The sequence below is a fragment of the Primulina eburnea genome, unplaced genomic scaffold, assembly GCF_022965805.1.
Source record: "Primulina eburnea isolate SZY01 unplaced genomic scaffold, ASM2296580v1 ctg1320_ERROPOS1310249, whole genome shotgun sequence".
Lineage (NCBI taxonomy): Eukaryota > Viridiplantae > Streptophyta > Magnoliopsida > Lamiales > Gesneriaceae > Primulina > Primulina eburnea.
This window is the reverse complement of record NW_027330849.1, coordinates 129085-149340: the sequence shown is the minus strand read 5'-3', so window position 1 is coordinate 149340 and position 20256 is coordinate 129085. Positions and strand designations below refer to the sequence as shown.

General features: G+C 34.1%; 1 protein-coding gene across 15 annotated transcripts in view; it reads right to left on the bottom strand.

Moving 5' to 3' along the window:
* Positions 1-1587: 1587 nt before the first annotated feature.
* The window catches only part of LOC140820650 (ultraviolet-B receptor UVR8-like), a 39801-nt gene continuing 21132 nt past the window's right edge, over positions 1588-20256 (bottom strand). For 5 of the 15 annotated variants that reach the window (XM_073180964.1, XM_073180963.1, XM_073180962.1 and 2 more), the window contains 11 exons: positions 5437-5634; positions 5204-5348; positions 4990-5100; positions 4823-4883; positions 4484-4602; positions 4044-4129; positions 3708-3909; positions 3291-3344; positions 3094-3204; positions 2608-2664; positions 1589-1997 (listed from right to left, as the gene is read on the bottom strand). In XM_073180964.1, coding sequence (XP_073037065.1) covers positions 1788-1997; positions 2608-2664; positions 3094-3204; positions 3291-3344; positions 3708-3909; positions 4044-4129; positions 4484-4602; positions 4823-4883; positions 4990-5100; positions 5204-5348; positions 5437-5465 — 1185 coding nt within the window. In that variant the 5' untranslated portion in view covers positions 5466-5634 and the 3' untranslated portion in view covers positions 1589-1787. Of the gene's footprint in view, positions 1998-2607; positions 2665-3083; positions 3205-3290; positions 3345-3707; positions 3910-4043; positions 4130-4483; positions 4603-4822; positions 4884-4989; positions 5101-5203; positions 5349-5436; positions 5635-5732; positions 5754-5950; positions 6050-6637; positions 6713-7092; positions 7117-7210; positions 7824-20256 lie in introns of those variants that run through there. The other 10 variants (XM_073180960.1, XM_073180956.1, XM_073180969.1 and 7 more) reach the window with 10 other exon arrangements.

The window sequence follows — 20256 nt, the reverse complement described above, 5'->3', positions numbered from 1 at the left end:
AAGAAATTCAACACGTACATCATTGAGTAAATCGCAGATAAAGGTCAGTGAGGTACAGCAAAACTGCTGAATACAACCATAAAGAAAAGTAAATAATAAGACAAGACATTCAACATATCAATACTTTCTGACTGAAGAACTCTTTTCCATTTCTAAATGTCAATTCTTAGGCACCCAATTGTGCTGCCCATATTAACCTAAGAATCAAAAAAGTTTCCCATAACCTTATTCTAACAACCAGATTTGGTAACCAATTCAAAATGGTGCTATTAAATTTTACTTCTTTTACATTGAAGTTTATCATTATTTCTAATGATATGATATTACTGCTTCAAAAGAATATTATTTTTTAAGATCAACACATATATCATGTAAGGTAACAAATTGAGTTTGACATATTTATTTAAGCTTTGGAATCTCTGGCTTTTCATGGATCAAGTACAAATGTTTTTACTCTCATGGTATTGTAAAATCACGAAGATTTAATATATTATTCTCATATATTAATGACACACGCAACGCGTGTGCCTCGGTGGCTAGTGCCATATTAATGTAGATTGATGAATAATGAAATTATTTAGAACTGTTAAAAAATAACATAAAATAATTCTTTTGAAAACATAATTATAAAACTGATATATTTATTCAGCCAAGAACCATCTCAAAACTGCTTGCGATATTTCTAGGCACAGTTTGCTCCCGCGTTTTGAGTTGTTATCTCATGGGGGATTACTGCTCTTGGGGGATTACTGCTCTTGCTTTTGGGTATGCATCACATATATTAATCTTCAATCTCCACCATATAAAATATGTTTATTATTAATGTTGTCAAAAGATAGTCTAAAATATTATGCATTTCAATTGCTCGTGCCTGCATCATATCCTGCGTTCCCCAAGCTTGTTTGTGTTCTAAACATACAATATGCTCTTTGCTAATTGAAACAACGTCTGGTTTGCAAACAAACCATAGTGGGAGGACACGAGTAAACGCTAGCTTGGTAAGGTGTCTAAATTAACATAGAATATCCATTGCATCCATCACCGGTTCTTGATTTTAAGCTTGCAAATCACATCAAACACTGGAAGCGTTTATTGCGATATCGGGTCTCATCCAACTACTCTACCTACTTCGTCTGCATGCTGGCCTCTTTAACAGCAGATTCGGGCCGACTTACCAACGTTAAGGGAACCTCAAAAAATAGTACCACAATTTCCAAGTTCACAATCTTTCGGGTTTCCACAAGGTTAACGTTCGTGTAAGTCTGAACCAAGTGATTATCATGTGGTGAATATTAGAATCTTGGCATTTCTGAGTTGTAAGAAGTGGAAGATTGCAAGATTTTTGATAACTAGAGATGTTTCGTTGCTTCAAAAAATATCTATTTATTCTAGTAAAGCTTTGTGATACTGATGTGACAGATCGGTGACGGAAACAGAAATCTTCCGTAACATTTTGGAACACATCGTAGTTCTTTAAACCTCGCAAGTATTTATGGCGATTAGAACAATCTTTCAGGGGACATTTTAGTTCCCCAAACCTCCGATGGTATTTATGGCAATTAGATCGTGCAATTTACCCAAAAAGCGAATTAGTAGGGTATTTTTCCCCTCCAAAAAACTAATATTGTAAAACAAATATTAGTGTTAGTAAGTTACACGGCAGATGGAAAGAGTACAAGACGCAAATCCAAGGTATCTCACAGTACCCCATATCTCTTATACAAGGTTTTCTACTACAAAATAACAAACTAGGCCATTTCTCGTAGACCCATTACCTTTTTAGCGCTTCAGAGTTCGTGATCCGCCTCAGAAGAGTGCCATTCGGCTATCGCCAGAGTATGACGGCCACCACAAGCAACTAGTTTAGCACACCACCGGCCTTCAGCTGCACTGCCGCTGATGCCTTTAGGAGGTGGAATTGTTATCGGAACTTCAGCTGGATTCCCTGTTGTCACCTTTCGTCCATATCCCAAACGTCCATGGTCCCCTCGTCCAAACTGCAAGCATCAAGATAAGTCAGATGTGTTTTGCATGACTGCCTTGAAAACCACTTGGATTCAAGTTAAACGTGAATTGGAAATAGAAAGTTTTGCTCATCTTGGGTTCTTGATTGAGTTTCAACACTCGGAAAAATGTACAGCAGAGAGAAAACGAAGCATTTATTGAGTGTTACAGAGATGCATTAAATAAATACCTTGTAATAAACACAAGAGCTGATGTTCCAAAACAGAAAAACAGAACTTTCCGATTTCAACTGAATTAAGTCGAATTGGTGAATTTTGTTCATCAATATTTATTCAAGACTATGTACATAAAACCTATATCAAATGGTCAGGGATAGAAAATATATAACATTAGAGTTGATGTTCCAAACATTTTTATTTTGTTTGCGGCTATCTACATTGTTTTTTATATTCCTGAAGGGAATATATTGATTGTTTATTTTTCTGAAGAGCATATACCGTTTGGTGGGCTGAATGGCTGATAGTATGTCCATTTGATGCATATATTGCTTGTTTATTTTTCTGAAGAGCGTATACCTCTGGGTGGGTTGATGGTACGTTCATTTTTGCATAAAAAAGATTAAAAGATGTGTAAAGCACTTACTGAATACATGCAGCCATCCCTCGTTAATGCAACGGAGTGAGTACCTCCACAAGAAACCTGCAAAAAAAAAAACAGAAGTTTTTATATTTGGTTTTCCAAAGAAGCATGCTATAAATAACAAAACAAAATGTTCACATCATAAAATTGCCTAATTACTCAAAGGGACAAACCACAAAACAAAGAAAAGAAAAGAAGCCATTAACAGATATATTAAATTCGTAACAAGCATAGATATGTCTACACAGTCTTAAAGAGCAAAAGCTAGAAATTGGCTTAGTCTATACCCAAATTCATGATACTATAAGAATGTGAGTTAAGGTGTTTTAAGTACCATGACACACATGCAGTCACACAAAACTGATGTTACTCAATTTTTATGAAAGCAACGAAATGAATGGAAGGCTGAAGGAGCATTTCGTTTGTTGCATTTAAGTCATTACAAATTTTTAATATAAGAATCACAAGGAAGCTGATACATGTAAGAACCTGAACAATGTCCTCGCCCACTAAAAGTTGAACCCTTTGAGGAACCATTTTGCTGCTCTTGTCATCTCCAAATCCAAGTCTTCCGTGCTCCCCTCTGCCCCATCCATACACCTAAAGAAAAACATGAACTAGATAGAAGCACCGACATGTATTCAAATGCACAAATTTTTAGCTGAATGAAGAGACATAATATATACCTCTCCATCATCAGTCAACGCGGTAGAATGCCATCCTCCAGCAGCAATATCAACCTGGACAACAATGCAGAAAATCGCTTAAGTCCAACCATAAGTAAAATCAAAGATGTTCTATTTCTCAAAATTTATTATGACGGTAAGTTCTAGACTATACTCTTTTCCATAGAACTCCAAATTGTTATTGCCATGTGATATCAGTAATTTCATAACGTATAACCTTCAAAATTCCATCTCTATTCACCGTCTTTTGTTCAGAAATTATCATTACTATAAAAATCAACCACAACAGTTAGTTGAAGTTGATATAATGAAACAATCACTGACTGGTGGCAAAAATAAAATGCTCACAAGATTCTATGCAATGGAAAAAGGAAACTAATGGCCAACAGAGTATATATAGAGGATGGTAACACAAACCAAAGTAAGATCAGAGAGGCCCTGGACAGGAATAGGTTGTGATCTTGGCTGGGTATCACCAGTTCCAAGCTGACCATACTCATTATTGCCCCAAGCCATCAAAGTTCCATCGTCAAGAAGAGCTAAATTGTGAAATGCACCTACTGCAATTAACCTAACACTATCAAGACCTTGCACTCGAACTGGGGTCGAAATTTGCTTTCTGTAGATTGATTGACGTTAAACAAGTGTAAGCAACTAACTAAGCTACTTAATCCAATGAATGCCAGTAACAGATATGAAAAAATCAGAAAAGAAATAATATATTTATCACAGACTTCAGTAAACCAAACATACATGTCTCCAGGAGGCCATGGTTGACCCCATGTCCATACATGTCCTTCTCGGGTAAGAACAACAGAATGAGTTCCACCAGCAGCTACCTGTGAGGTGAAAAAGTTAGGACTGTCACCGGTGAATCTGACTAGTGGCTTGGCGCATGCGTATTGCATATACATTAGAAAATCAAACACATGGCAAAAACAGTCAAATGCTGCTTCTTGGGTTGATAAAAAATAATTCTAAGTCTTTGGGGCCAAACATGAATAAATGTCGATGGTAATCATAGATCATCTAGAAGAATAATTATCAGCTATGCTTGATATTGAAATGTTTCATTCAGTACAAGTTCACTGCAACAATTTTTTTGATATTAATTAACCCAATTATCCGAGGGGAATGAAGTATTAAAATGATTATTTTCCATGCTTAAAACTGAGATACGGAAGTTTAACCACCTGACGAACAGAAAGTCTTGGCACACATCGCTGTGGAATGATTATATCTCTTCTGACAGGTTTGCCCATGTCTTCTTTCCGTTCAGGTTCTTCACCACACTGTCCATACTCATTCCCACCTGCACCGAAGAAGGTTCACCGTTCAGAAATAAAAGGAGCTAACTCTACTTTTTAGTCCACATATGAATCACGAAACTATCCTAGCACGAGATCAAAATTTCCACTTATTAACCACAAATAACTTTGAAAGCTGAAACTTCAACATTTTCCACTCTCACTTGGCCTCTGTAAAATGTAAACACATTAAAAATAGGTACTGAGCAAAAACAGTAGATGTACCCCATGCATAAGCTCGACCTTGTTCATCAACGGCCAAGCAATGCCAGCCACCAATAGCAGCCTATGATCAAAACCAGAACACTTTACTTACAAAGAATGCCAAAGTCTACACCATTGTCAAAAAAACAAATAAATAAATAAGTCACAGAAAAGAAACCATGAAACACCTGAATAATTTTGACATTGGCAAGTGCCTTAACTTGGCTGGGAACATTCTCATTTTTGGTTTCCTGTGGATGGCCCAGTGTTCCCCTTTGATTCCAGCCCCATGTAAATAACTAAATCATCACAAGCATCAAGCAAACAAGCACACTATCAAACACAGTATAGACATATCATCAAATACAGTAAAACCAAGATAAAGGAGTTCAAAATTAGAACCTTTCCGTCATCACATATAGCAAGGGAGTTACGGCTGCCGGCCACTACAGAGCAAACGTTGCTAGAACTCAGAGCAGAAATGGCACAAACCCATTCTTTCTCCTCACTGTTTCCAATTCCTAACTGCCCATCTTCTCCAGAACCCCTAAAAAACCATTGAAACCTAGATAAGAGTGAAAATTGAGAAAGAGCATGTAGGGTAGACTATAGTTTGATGAGGTAATGGGGGAGACCATGCAATAACAACAGTTTTGGAGGCCATAATTAGTGGGATGCCACTGCACCGGCGGGCTTCTACGACAAGTTCTCAAAGAACGTGTCTTTCGATGGAGGCTGTGGCTGCGCAGCCACAAATTTTGGGTAGGTTTCAACAGTGATTTCAAGTTGAATTGAAGCGCGTATCTGACTCGGAAACTGTGAGGGCCTTGTTCCTGATTAATATTTTATTAACACACAATCAGGATTAATTAGTATAAACAGCGAAAACGAGTTAAAATTTTGCTTGGCCCAATAGAAATTTCGGCATGACCTCCCCGTAAATAGGACATACCTGAAAAATATAAATAAGCAAAAACACTAAATCAAAACCCTCAACAAACATCCAATACGAAAACAATGCCAACCAGGAACAATCACAACAACGATTCTCCACAAACACAATATACAACTACTCGGGGCATACCCCGGTAATACATAGACTCCATAATACATAAATATAATATCTGGGGACTCGATGACTGAACTCACAGAGAAAACAATAAGGGCTTGAGCTCAAAACTCAAAGAGCTCTAGCGCCCCTCGGTGCTTCATCCTGAGCAGCCGAAGACAAACTACCTGCATGACCTGCTATGGAAACACAGAACAAACCACAGCAGTCCCAAAGGACAGGGGTCAAACCCCAGTACGAAGATCAAATAAATTACAGCATATATAAATGACATGTAATGAAATCAATGCAATGCATGTACGGGTGCAAGATGTCTGGATATCAGGAGTCAAAGGATCGTTATCAACAATCATAATATGCTCGAGCTGGTCCACGACTCAGCGGACCTGTCCACGACTCAGCGGACAGTGTCTGGGGATATGGCTTCACCCTTGATGCCAGCAACTACCTAAGCCGGACCGAGTCAAGGTGCCCAAAATCCACAAGACACAATATAATATCATATACAGATCTCAATCGAATATCAACGGGTATCAATAACTGAAGGGCTCAATATGAATGTGTGCTCAACAATGTATATCAATCCATAGATTATTCCAATATATTTGAAAATCATGTTTTATTTTAAGAAAATGAGGAATAATCTTAAATTTGCATTCAAATTCCACAAAGAGCACATAATCATATAATTCACATAAAATCAATTAACTCACATCAATTAAATTACACGTCGACTTAGACGCTGTAAGAAATCGATCAATCTGTACCTTAACCTTCAAATTAAATTACCAGTAACTTAAATCCTCAAGAAAGTCCTGGAAATGTCAACTCAGACAATTCACCTGAATATTAATTTAAACGGTCTTATTATCATATAAAATTTCAATAACCATTTAAATTCACTAACAATCCAATTTCAACTATTTAGGCATTTTATTTCCTAAAATTCCAATATTAGCCTAAAATGCCTAATATCAATTAATTTTCGCAGCATATTCGTTTTAACTTGAAATGACGCTAAAATAATATTCAAGCGCCTATCTCTCCTACTTTCCCAAACTTTTCGTTTTATATCACAGTTTTCCATAATAATTTCCAACAATGATAATTAGCAATTCTAAGGCATCAAACTAGTTGATACTCAATTTACTCATTTCACTAACTCAAAATCTCTAATTAAATATTCTGGACTTCGCTAACATTTCTAAAATTTGATCGGTACCTCGAATCAACTCAAAGTTTGTACCTACATCCAAAAATATAATCAATATCAATATTAATATCAAAGTTAACCAAAAATGGATCAACCCTTACATAATTTCCGGAATCAGAGTTTATACCTCAAGATTTATATCACAACGAAGCTTATAACTCAAAGAACAAAAGTCCTCAATCAATTTCCGAACTCCGGCGACGTACGGCGACGATTCGGCGGAGGAAGGGGCGGCATGTTTCGTCGGGTTTTCGGGAATCTCGATTTTTCCTATCAAAAGTGGTATCAATGGATAGCTCTCATCATGGGCTTTCCAAATCTATATTTACTTGAATTTTTCGGTGACCGGTGAAGGAGATATGAGCGGTCAAAGTGACGGAAATGGGTTGAAGAAATAAGAACAAAAATGTTACGGGAGAAAGATGAGATTTAGTGTGTGTTTATAGGTGTAGTGTGTGTGCGAGAGTGTGTATATTAATATATATAATATATATGCATGTGTGTAATATATATATATATATATATATATATAGGTATGCGTGTGTATATATCTATATATATATATTATGTGTGTTTATCTTTTATTTTTTTTGGGTTCGAAACTTGACCCGGTCTATTTTATTTCAACTCTTGTGTGCTATAAAATTTAAATATGTATTTTAATATCATCTATAAACCGATATTTTCTAATACATATTTTTAAACACACTATTTAATTATTTGGTTTAATTATTTTAAATTCCTCAATTTAAAATAATTACTCTTAATTATCGCCAAATGACATATAATTAAATCGGGTCATTACAGAAACCATCTTTCCATGGAATGGATGATACTTCCATAAACAAATTCCCAATATATTTTAGGAGTTTCTATCAATTTTATTATTATAACAAATGTAATTCATACAAAAAATATTTAATTTAAATTTTAAACCTAATAACTTTATTTAAAAAATCTTAAATTTTTAGGGTAAAAAACATATCAAGTTAATATATTTATATTATGATTTATGCGTATGAATATAATATAGAGATATATGTTCGTATACATAATTGAATCACGAATCTTTATTCATTGATACAAACATAAAAATTTAAAAGTATTTTTAAAAAACACAAAAAGTGAGTTATAGCTTTTATATAATAATAAACCTAATAAATTATGTTGAAAATATAATATTAAAATGTGTATGTTGAATGTTGAATGTTGAATGTTGAAAATTAGGTAAAATTAGGTGTTGAATATTGAAAATTAGTGTGTGATGATGTATGTAATGATGAATTTATTTTTGGATTATGTGTAATGAAACTCTAAAAATAGATCTCTTATTTGTGAAGAAAATAACAATTGAGTAGAGAGAAAAATATTATAAAGTGTGTAGTTTGGTAAATTTTGAGAGTTTGAGATTTTTACTTTTTACCATAAATTTTTACTTTTTCACAACACGTTATCAGCACGAAGCTCTAAAAGTCCTACATACTTTTCCAAGCTCCAAACAGAAGAAAAGGTAACAAAAGTAATTATATTTATTTTACTATTATTTATTTATTGTGTATTTATTTAATATACAATATAATGTTATTATTAGAAATAATAAAATAAATTTTTCATAAACTTGTTATAAATCCTGGGAGGATGTTAAGACGACATCCCACACTCCCGGTAATGGATACGACAAGTATAAAAGCCTATAAGGTTTTTAAACAAAATAAATTATGACACTCATTATAATATTATGATATGATATACATAATTATTTAAACATGTTTAATATTATATATACCATATTATTACCATAAAATTATACAAATACATACCTTTATTTTTTTGTACACCAACGGTCATAAATGGTAAAAAACGGCTAGTTTTTGCCCTATAAATATGATCTCATAAACACATTCAATCACTCAAACTTTCTCTTTTTCTCTAAAAATTATTCATCATCAAATTTTTCGAAGAAAAAAAGAAGATGGCTTTCGCAAGATTATTTTTAATTATTTTCGTTATCATACTCACGAGTCTTGTATTTATCGGAGAATATCCTCCTCGTGTGTTTTCTTTATTTTTACGAATACTTGTACTTGTTGTTTATCCATTACTTTGTATTGCAATATTCATTAACTAATAAAATGCATCGTGATTTTTAGTACCACCATGGCAAACTTGACAAAGCTCGAATTCATCGCTCTTGACATTACTGGGAAAAATTATATGTCATGGACTCTAGATGTAGAAATGCATCTTGAGTCATTGGGTCTAAGCGAGACCATTAAAGAAAATGGCATATGCACGTCACAAGAAAAGGCAAGAGCCATGATATTTTTGCGTCGACATCTCGACGATAGATTGAAATGTGAATATCTGACTGAAAAAAATCTCACGGCTTTGAGGAAGGGATTAAAAGAAAGATTCGAACATATAAGAGAAGTTATACTTCCGACCGCCCGGGATGAATGGAATACATTGAGATTCCAAGACTTTAAAAAAGTCAGTGATTACAATTCGGCGAAGTATAGAATAATCTCGCAATTAAAATTTTGTGAACATGAGGTCACAGAATCTGAGATGCTTGAAAAAACATTTTCCACGTTTCATGCATCAAATATTACTCTACAGCAACAATATAGAGTACGTGGATTCGCGAGATATTCTGAACTCATCGCCTGTCTTCTTGTGGCGGAAAAGAACAACGAGCTTCTAGTGAGAAATCATCAGTCCCGACCCACTGGATCAACAGCATTTCCAGAAGTAAATGTTGTAAGTAAAAATGAATTTAAACCTGGAAACCAAAATCAATTTCAAAGACAAGGTTATGGTCGAGGTCGTGGACGTGGAATTGGTCGTGGTCGTGGACGCGGCCGTGGTTTTGAAAATAATAGAGATAGTTATTTTTATAACTGATCTCAAAAGAGCGTCTCAAACCATCCACTGAAAAGGCATCATGAGAATACAAGTGTTAATGAGAATCACTCAAAAAGATATGAAAGTTCTTGTTACAGATGTGATACTCCAGGACATTGGTCCAAAGTTTGTCGAGCCCCTGAACACCTTTGTAAACTTTATAAAGAATCATTAAAGGGGAAAGAAAAGGAGACCAACTTCACTGAACGCAGTGACCGTTTGAGTGATTCAACTCATTTTGATGCTGGTGATTTTATGAATGATTTCTCTGGAAATGATCAATATGCTGGTGGGATAGAAATGAACAATATTGATGCTGCAGATTTTCTCAACGATTTCTCTGAAAATGAACAATATAATGGTAGAATATAAATGTACAATAATTTATTTTCATGTATTCATAGAATAATGTTTTATTGTATAATTATGATATGTGTTATATTTAAATATATATTGCCAGTAATTTATTTCATTGCATATATTTTTTTGAAGTTCAAATATGGAAAATGCTATGAGCAAAGCTGAAGTTTGCATACCCTATCGTGGTACAACGCACACTATCCTCCGAGATAAAAGATATTTCTTGGAACTAAAACCAACAAAAACAACGGTGAATACAATATCAGGTCCTGTAGACTTGATTAAAAGATGTGGTAAAGCACACTTTTGGTTACCTAATGGTACAAAATTTTTGATCAATGATGCTTTATATTTACCACAATCGAAAAGAAATTTGTTGAGTTTTAATGATATATATTCCCATGGGTATGATACTCAAACAATGAATGAAGGGAATGAGAAATATATGTGTCTTATCACATATAAATCAGGAAAGAAATATGTGATTGAAAAACTACCAATGCTCTCTACTGGATTGCATTATACATATATAAGTCCAATTGAATCAAACACGGTAGTTGATAATTCTTCAATACTGATCAATTGACATGATCGATTGGGACATCCTGGTTCAACAATGATGCGAAGAATTATAGAAAATACACATGGTCATCCGTTGAAAGACCAGAAGATCTTTCGGAATACTAAGTTTCAATGTAAAGCTTGTTCTCTCGGAAAACTTATTATAAGACCATCACCAGGAAAAATCCAAACTGAATCACCAATGTTTCTTGAACGTATTCAGGGTGATATTTGTGGACCAATCCATCCAATATGTGGACCATTCAGATACTTTATGGTATTGATTGATGCCTCCAGCAGATGGTCAAATGTATGTTTATTGTCAACTCGAAATGTTGCATTTGCAAGATTACTTGCTCAAATAATAAAATTGAGGAATCAATTTCCCGATTATACAATCAAGAAAATTAGACTTGATAATGCTGGTGAATTTACTTCCCAGACTTTCAATGATTATTGTATGTCTATGGGAATCATTGTTGAGCATCCTGTTGCTCATGTACATACACAGAATGGATTGGCTGAATCATTGATTAAATGTCTGCAAATGATTGCTAGACCAATGATTATGAAAACAAAACTCCCTATTTCTATATGGAGACATGCAATTTTACATGCCGCTGCATTAATTCGCATCAGACCGAGTGCATATCATAAATACTCCTCATTACAGCTTGCATTTGGTAAAGAACCAGACATTTCTCATCTGAGAATTTTTGGATGTATGGTGTATGTGCCTATTGCACCACCGCAACGAAAGAAAATGGGACCTCAAATAAAGGTTGGAATTTATATCGGTTATGATAGTCCATCAATCATTCGATATCTTGAATCTCAGACAGGAGACGTGTTCACAGCACGTTTTGCTGATTGTCATTTTAATGAGGAAATCTTCCCAATGTTAGGGGGAGAACAGAAACATACCGAAAAATAAATTACGTGGTATGTATCATCATTGTTACATATGGATCCAAGAACAAAACAATGTGAAAAGGATGTACAGCAAATTGTGCACTTGCAAAGAATAGCAAATCAAATACCAGATGCATTTGCAGACACAAAAGGGGTAACTAAATCATATATACATGCTGCAAATGCCCTGCTCGAATTGAAATTCCAAAGAAACAAATGGAAGATACTCATGATGTCATTAAACGCCTGAAGCGTGGAAGGCCAGTCGGTTCCAAGGATAAAAATCCTCGAAAAAAAAAATTCATAGAGAAACACGATGATCACAAAATAAAGAATGATGTTTCTGAAGAAACACATGATGATCACAAAATAGAGAATGGTGTTCCTGAAAAAACACATGATGATGAAAATGTTCTGTCAGAACCACAAACTGACGAGAATCATGAAATCTCTATCAATTACATTAATACTTGAAAAATATGGAACCGAAAAGATATAGATGAAATTGATGATATATTTTCTTATAATGTGGCAATCGACATCATAAATGATAACGAAGATCATGAATCAAAATCTTTTGGTGAATGTAAAAATCGGCAGGATTGGATAAAATGGAAAGATGCCATCCAGGTTGAATTAGATTCGCTAAATAAACGTAATGTTTTTGGACATATAGTCCTTACACCTAAAGGTGTAAAACCTGTTGGATACAAATGGGTTTTTATTCGAAAGCGAAATGAGAAAAATGAAATCGTAAGATATAAAGCTCGACTTGTTGCACAAGGTTTTTCTCAAAGGCCTGGAATTGATTATGAAGAAACGTATTCTCCCGTGATGGATGCAATTACGTTTCGGTATTTGATTAGCTTGGCGGTATCTGAAAATTTAGAAATGCGTCTTATGGATGTTGTTACAGCTTACTTATATGGATCACTTGATAGTAATATATATATATGAAAATCCCTGAAGGATTTAAGATGCCTGAAGCACAAAGTTCAAAACCCAGAGAATGTTATTCTGTGAAATTACAAAGATCATTATATGGGTTAAAGCAATCCGGCCGAATGTGGTATAATCGGCTAAGTGATCACTTGATGAAGAAGGGATATGTAAATAATTCAATATGCCCTTGTGTTTTCATTAAGAAAACAACATCCGGATGCGTAATTATTGCTGTATATGTTGACGATTTAAACATCATTGGAACGAGTAAGGAAATTCAAGAAGTTGTGTCATACTTGAAGGAAGAATTTGAAATGAAGGATCTTGGAAAAACCAAGTATTGTCTGGGTTTGCAAATTGAACAAAAAGAATGTGGAATGTTTGTTCACCAGACAAATTATACAGAAAAGATCCTTAAACGTTTTAATATGGATAAATCAAATCCTTTAAGTACTCCAATGGTTGTTAGATCATTAAACATAGAAAAGGATCCATTCCGTCCATGTGAAGATGATGAAGATATTCTTGGTCCAGAAGTACCATATCTAAGTGTCATCGGTGCCCTTATGTACCTTACAAATTGTACAAGGCCTGATATATTTTTTGTCGTGAATCTGTTGGCAAGATTTAACACATATCCAACAAAGAGACACTGGAACAGAATTAAACATATATTCCGTTATCTACGAGGAACGACAGACTTTGGGACTTTTGTATTCAAAAGATGCTAATCCAAGTATAATTGGTTATGCTGATGCTGGATACTTATCTGATCCACACAAGGCACGTTCCCAAACTGGATATGTATTTACTCGTGGAGGCACTGCAATATCTTGGCGTTCACAGAAACAAACGCTCGTAACAACTTCATCAAATCATGCCGAGATTATTGCACTACATGAAGCAAGTCGTGAATGTGTGTGGTAAAATCAATCACCCAACATATTCAAATTTCATGCGGATTATCATTCGATGAGAAGCCTGTTATACTATATGAAGATAATGCTGCATGTGTTGCTCAAATGAAAGAAGGATACATAAAAAGCGACAGAACTAAACATATTCCTCCTAAGTTCTTCGCATTCACCAAAGAGCTTGAGAAGAATAAATGTATTGATGTTCGTCACATTCAATCAAGTGAAAACTCATTAGATCTCTTCACAAAGGCACTTCCTACGTCAATATTCAGAAAGCACATATATAATATTGGGATGCGCAATCTACGAAATTTGTGAAGAATTATTCATGTCAACATCAGGGGGAGTTTACGTGACTGCACTCTTTTTCCCTTACTATGGTTTTTATCCCAATGGGTTTTTCCAAGTAAGGTTTTTAACGAGACAGTATAAAAACACGTAATGAAGACAATCATTATGATCATCATCACAAGGGGGAGTGTTGAAAATATAATATTAAAATGTGTATGTTGAATGTTGAATGTTGAATGTTGAAATTAGGTAAAATTAGGTGTTGAATATTGAAAATTAGTGTGTGATGATGTATGTAATGATGAATTTATTTTTGGATTATGTGTAATGAAACTCTATAAATAGATCTCTCATTTGTGAAGAAAATAACAATTGAGTAGAGAGAAAAATATTATAAAGTGTGTAGTTTGGTAAATTTTGAGAGTTTGAGATTTTTACTTTTTACCATAAATTTTACTTTTTCACAACAGTTTTAAAAATTTCTAATGAAATTTTTTGCAATATAATGATTAATAAATAAGGTAACAGAGAAAGAAAATATGGGACTTTGATTTGGTGAGATTTTTATATGAAACAGAAAAATATTTATTTTATGGATTTTCACACAAAGTTTTTCAAAAAAATATTATTTTAAACACAATAAAACAATTATCAATAAGTTGAAATATCTTATATTTTGTTATCAAAAAAAGATCTTAATTTTTTTAATTATATGCAATATTTTGAAAAAATGTAGAAAATTTATTTCATTTTTTTTATGCCAATATCTCTACTATTTTATTAAAGATGAGAGGCACATAAAAACTGTAACATCTACTAATTTTAAAAGCGCGGAAATATTTTTTTTTATATATAAAAGCTCGCATTTTAGAAATAACATTTAAAAATGTCTTAAGTATGTGACAATATAAATAGTGCGTAAACACAAACGAGTAGAAATTGTGAAAATCATCAGCGTATCCAAACCAGCATATAAAAATGTTCATATCATCTCAAATCTCATAAAAACAAAATGCGGAAAACATATGGTCCTCGGGTCGTGTCACCCCACCAGGTCTGTCTACTCAGTGTTCAGCACCTCCAGTCCTCTCAATAACAAGCTCACCTGCATCACACACGCCTAGTGAGTCTAAAGACTTAACACACCTGTACCGTTAATAACAAGTACATATACATAGCACACAACAGTGAAAATATCATACTCAACATATCTTTCATGAACTTAAAAGCATAACGTAAACGTGTCGCATAAAATCATGTCGTGTCAACTCATGTCATCTCATATCATCATATACGTGTCAAAACAGCTCATCGTGTCATAAATTTAAACATTTTCTTTTACTTGAATTCAGTTCATTAGTTGTGACTTTCGTATCAGCTCTATCGTATCAGCTCTATCGATGGATCCATCTATAAAAACCGTGGTACCCGGCGGCGGGGGACATCAGCGACAGTATTACCCGCCCACTGAGCCCGGGCCTCAGCTCATCATATCTCATGTCATCGTATACATATACATCGTCAGTCACAACCAATTCACATCCTTCAAAAATATCATTATTTTCATCACTTAATAAAAACATGCATATGCGTAACTTTTCCTTTAAACCAAGCATGCAACGTATTTATCGTAATTGCGTAAAAATCTTAAAAATGATGCATAAACATTTAAAATATCATATATTTGTGTTCAGGGCGCTGCCAAGACCAAAATCTCACCCCGGGTGCAAAATGACCATTTTGCCCCAGAAAACCCGAAAATTATCGTTTTAAACCTGGACCTCTAAAATTGACCCGAAACTTACCAAACTCCTTAATATGTCCCAAAACATTTTTAAAAGCATTCTTAGACGTAAACCCAAGCCAAAATCAGAACTTAACCGATTCGTTTTAAAACTTGGACCGGAGTCTCGGTTTTAACCCGAATCAACTCGAAACTTAACAAAATTTTACCAAACTTAAACCATGTCTTAAAAACACTTAAAGGACTCTAACGAACCCAAAACCCAGATTTTTAAAGCATTCGAATTCCCTTGTACAGCTGCTGGAAAATCCAGCAGCTCCCCTCACCCCCAAACGAAGCACTAGCACACACTCACCACCCTTACACCCAAGCCGATGGCTCCAGCCCCTAACCAGCCTATGGTGGACCTAGTCCAGACCCCAAGGAGCCTACCAACATCAAGAACCCAGCCCCATGCAGCCTACACTAACAGAACCGCTAGCTAGCACTTGCCAAGACCCTACCCGAGCTTTCCTCTCGATGGTGTGCGGCTGGCGCTTCAGGTGGTTCCAGCGGTGGTTGGGCTTCCCTGAGTCGTGACTCAGACCCACTGGGGTCTGGTCCAAGCCCCGGTTCAGCCCTTTCACCGATCGTTCCAACCCAAGCGAGCCACAGCCCCAACGAGCAACGTCCCAAAACTCTCGATGTAGCCACTTCCAGCGACCCCGATCAGTAATGCTCCCAAAAACTCTAAGTGAAACCCACATCAGAATCTTAACAGCTCATACCAGAAACCCCTTGCACAAATCATCAAACCGTGAGTGGATAAACAATAATAAAATAAACGACAAGAGCAAAAAAAGAAAAAAAAACCGAACGAACTTCCATGTTGTACACTGGATCGATCATCCCTTATTAAACTAAAACACATATCAGTAATATTTAACATGTGTGATGCAGAAATAATGGAACAAAACGTGCCTGATGTTTGCTTAAGGAAAAAAAAAAACGATCGAGGAGCCAACAACCAAATGAAGAAAATCTTTGCTTCAAGAGAAAATACTTCACCGAATTGTTGTAGCAGCAATCAGGAGGATGAATGTGAGTGGAGGGGAGTGGGCGGCTGATGAGGGGTGATTAGGTTAGTGGGGAGTTAAAGGGAATAATTAGGAGTTAATTAGGTAGATAATAATTTAGCTAATGGTCTCTATTTTATTTAAGAGCACAAAAATAAATAAATAAGCCCAATAAGTTCAAAAGTAGGTCCATTGAATCCAAACGCACTCCCCAAAAATATTTCGTGTTGGAAAGATTTTGAAAATATTAGCCGAAACCTCAAAAGTCCCCCGATTCGATAAAATTTGCGTACCGTTAAAATTAAAATCATGCGGGTAAAAATACCCAATAAATCTAATTCTTGAAAAATACCTTTAAAACGTCTTAAATTAATATTTAAAAACAAATCATGTAATTAAAATAATTTTTCTGAAAATTCTCCGGCTTCCGTTCCTCGTTCGAGCGCGAAATGCAACTTAAAAATCTATAATGCTTAAACCTTTAAAATTTCATAAAATAAATTTTATCATGTATGAATTATGTATAAAATGCATAAAAATAATTAAACACATAATTTATAAAATAAACATGCATTTTATGCTTTAAAAGAATTTAATAAAATACCAAAGAAATTTATTAATTTGCATGCATGTGGTTTACTTAAATCTTCAAATTTTCGGGACGTTACAATCTACCCCCCTTAAATTGAATTTCGTCCCCGAAATTCGCTTGTCCTTGATAATCACAAGTTTAGACTTAGTTCTAGTATCCCAATGGTCCATGCTTCTGCGACGCTACTCTGATAAAATAATAAATTTTAAGATGTCCTTATGTCTCCTCAATCCTAATTATTTTGAATGTCAAAATCCTCGTTTATTAATCGTAACTTAAACGATTTATAGCAACTTAGTTCTATTCTACTAATATCTCGAATTTGACTTATCTCACAATTCCTCATACTAGAAATGGATGTCCAACTTAACGCACTTTACTTTTCTTATACTATACTCATAATGTTTATCGACCTATTACATTAGTATTTATGCAGTTCAATTTAAGAAACCTTAGTGCCAAAATTTACTAATCGATTCATATCCTCGATAATACACTTAAAAGTTAAACCTTATCTCAACCCCATAATAATATTAGCCTAAAATCCTTGAATCGAATCTTTATCTTACGGTACCAAACTTACGTAACTTACTATTACAAGTACATCTCAATTATAAAATTGTTGCAAATTTTAATCCTCGAGTAATGTTAACTCGTAAATCCCAAAATATACCATAATAATTTTCTACCTAATTAGTAAAACCCTTCTTGCATCAGTTGGATGCTTAAATTATTCACTTCCCAATTACAATATAGTTGAAACCTAAGACTCTTAGATTTTTCTCCTTGAAACGAATGTCGCATTCTTATATATCCCTAATGCTTAAATGATATTAACGTATAAAATTTAATAAGTTATCCCATGGTAAGATTAGACTAACTTTAATAACTCAACTTTACTTATAGCCCATAGAATTCTAAAATTTCCATATCAAGATTTTGGATTTCTTACTCGATAAGAATCTTAATATTCGTTCATTCGTAACCTATGCTGAATACCGCAAATTTTTTTTTGTTTTTTTTTTATTTCACCCAAAATTTCCATATGAACACATATCCCATAAACTTGAAATTCAAACTTACGCAACCCAAATAGTTTTAGATAACACAATTCCAATACACAAATCTACTTAATTCAAAGTTTCTTAATGGCTTTCAAAAATTCCTCAAGACTAGGTGTTTACCTCACCTCTTACACGCGTCTATCAAATAACCTAACCATAAATCATACCCAACTTCCTAGAAAAATTAAATTCCAACAAAAGTATAATTTTAACTGTTAATATCATGATTAAAGCTTATGATACATCAAACTTGAGTTCCCAAAAATAAGTTAACTTATTGTCTAATCTTATAACTTAACTAATTGATCAGTTTTATCTTAAATTGTTATCACTCTAAATTCTTAACTTGCCACAGCATTAATTCTCTAGCGCTTAACCTTTCAAACCCAATGTTGATTTTATCCTACAATGTCCTTGCTTATCATTCCTTATAACATTATAACTCAAATGTCTAAAGGTTTTAAATATCCTTCAAGCCTAAATCACTGGCAATTCCTATCATTTAAACCATTCATATCTCTCTTATTGCTAAATTAGTCTCCAAATTCCTTAGAATTGCAACATTAATTTCTAATTTCCTCAAAAATTATCCAATTTATCCTTAATTCCAAAAATTCCACAATCAGCCACAAGTTCTTGGCATTCCTAATTCCATTTCATAGGTTCCCGTATCATAAGTTATAATAGTCTTAAGCTTATTAAACCCAAAATTAATTCTAATAACCAGTCTTACATTTTCATGAATATTTAAAATCCCAAGTGTTCCTTAGAAGTTCGAATTTAATCCTCAAAAATTTCGAGATTTGCAATTTGGCCCTTATTGTTCTCGAAAATTACATTTTTGGCCCTACAACTCTTCGAAATTTGCATTTTTGTCCCCATAACATTATCGATTTTCTCAAACACAGAATTAAATCCCAAAATTCGGTAAATTCGAAAATAGTCCCTTAGAATTTTATTTTTGTACTTAGGTCCTGAAATTATTGGTTATTACAATTAAATCCTTAAAATTCTCAATTTGTGCAATTCCATCCTTAAACCCAACCAGGTAGAGCATGCATCCTAAATAAATTCTACGCTTTACACTTCCAAAAATCTTCGTAGTCTTCGAATCAATAATCCTTACATGTAATCCTCAAAAACTAACTCAACTAACAATCCCGAACCATCAGTATTTTCTTAGAAAATTTACAAGTCCCAAAAGCATTCATAATTTTTAATTTTAATTTATGACCTACAAGTAGAACATCAGTACTACTAACCAAAAATTAATATTACCAAATCATTTCCAACTTCTCCTAACGCCCAATAGAATAATTCTTATTCTTGTCCAATTCCACCACAAAGCCAGCATGCATGAAAATCATATAATTTCTCATTTCATGTCATAACATGCACAAATTTTTTTAAAACATTAAATCTCAAAACATAGCGACCGATAAACATGTACTGTAAAACGTATATCATGTAACATGCAGGTGATATCATTAAAACTTTCAAAACATTTAAACCATATAAACTTACAGACTTGAGGCTTGAAAACTGAGCGACAGAAGCTGGCGGTGCACAACCCTATACAGGAACCTGGCTCTGATACCAACTGTAACATCTACTAATTTTAAAAGCGCGGAAATATTTTTTTTATATATAAAAGCTCGCATTTTAGAAATAACATTTAAAAATGTCTTAAGTATGTGACAATATAAATAGTGCGTAAACACAAACGAGTAGAAATTGTGAAAATCATCAGCGTATCCAAACCAGCATATAAAAATGTTCATATCATCTCAAATCTCATAAAAACAAAATGCGGAAAACATATGGTCCTCGG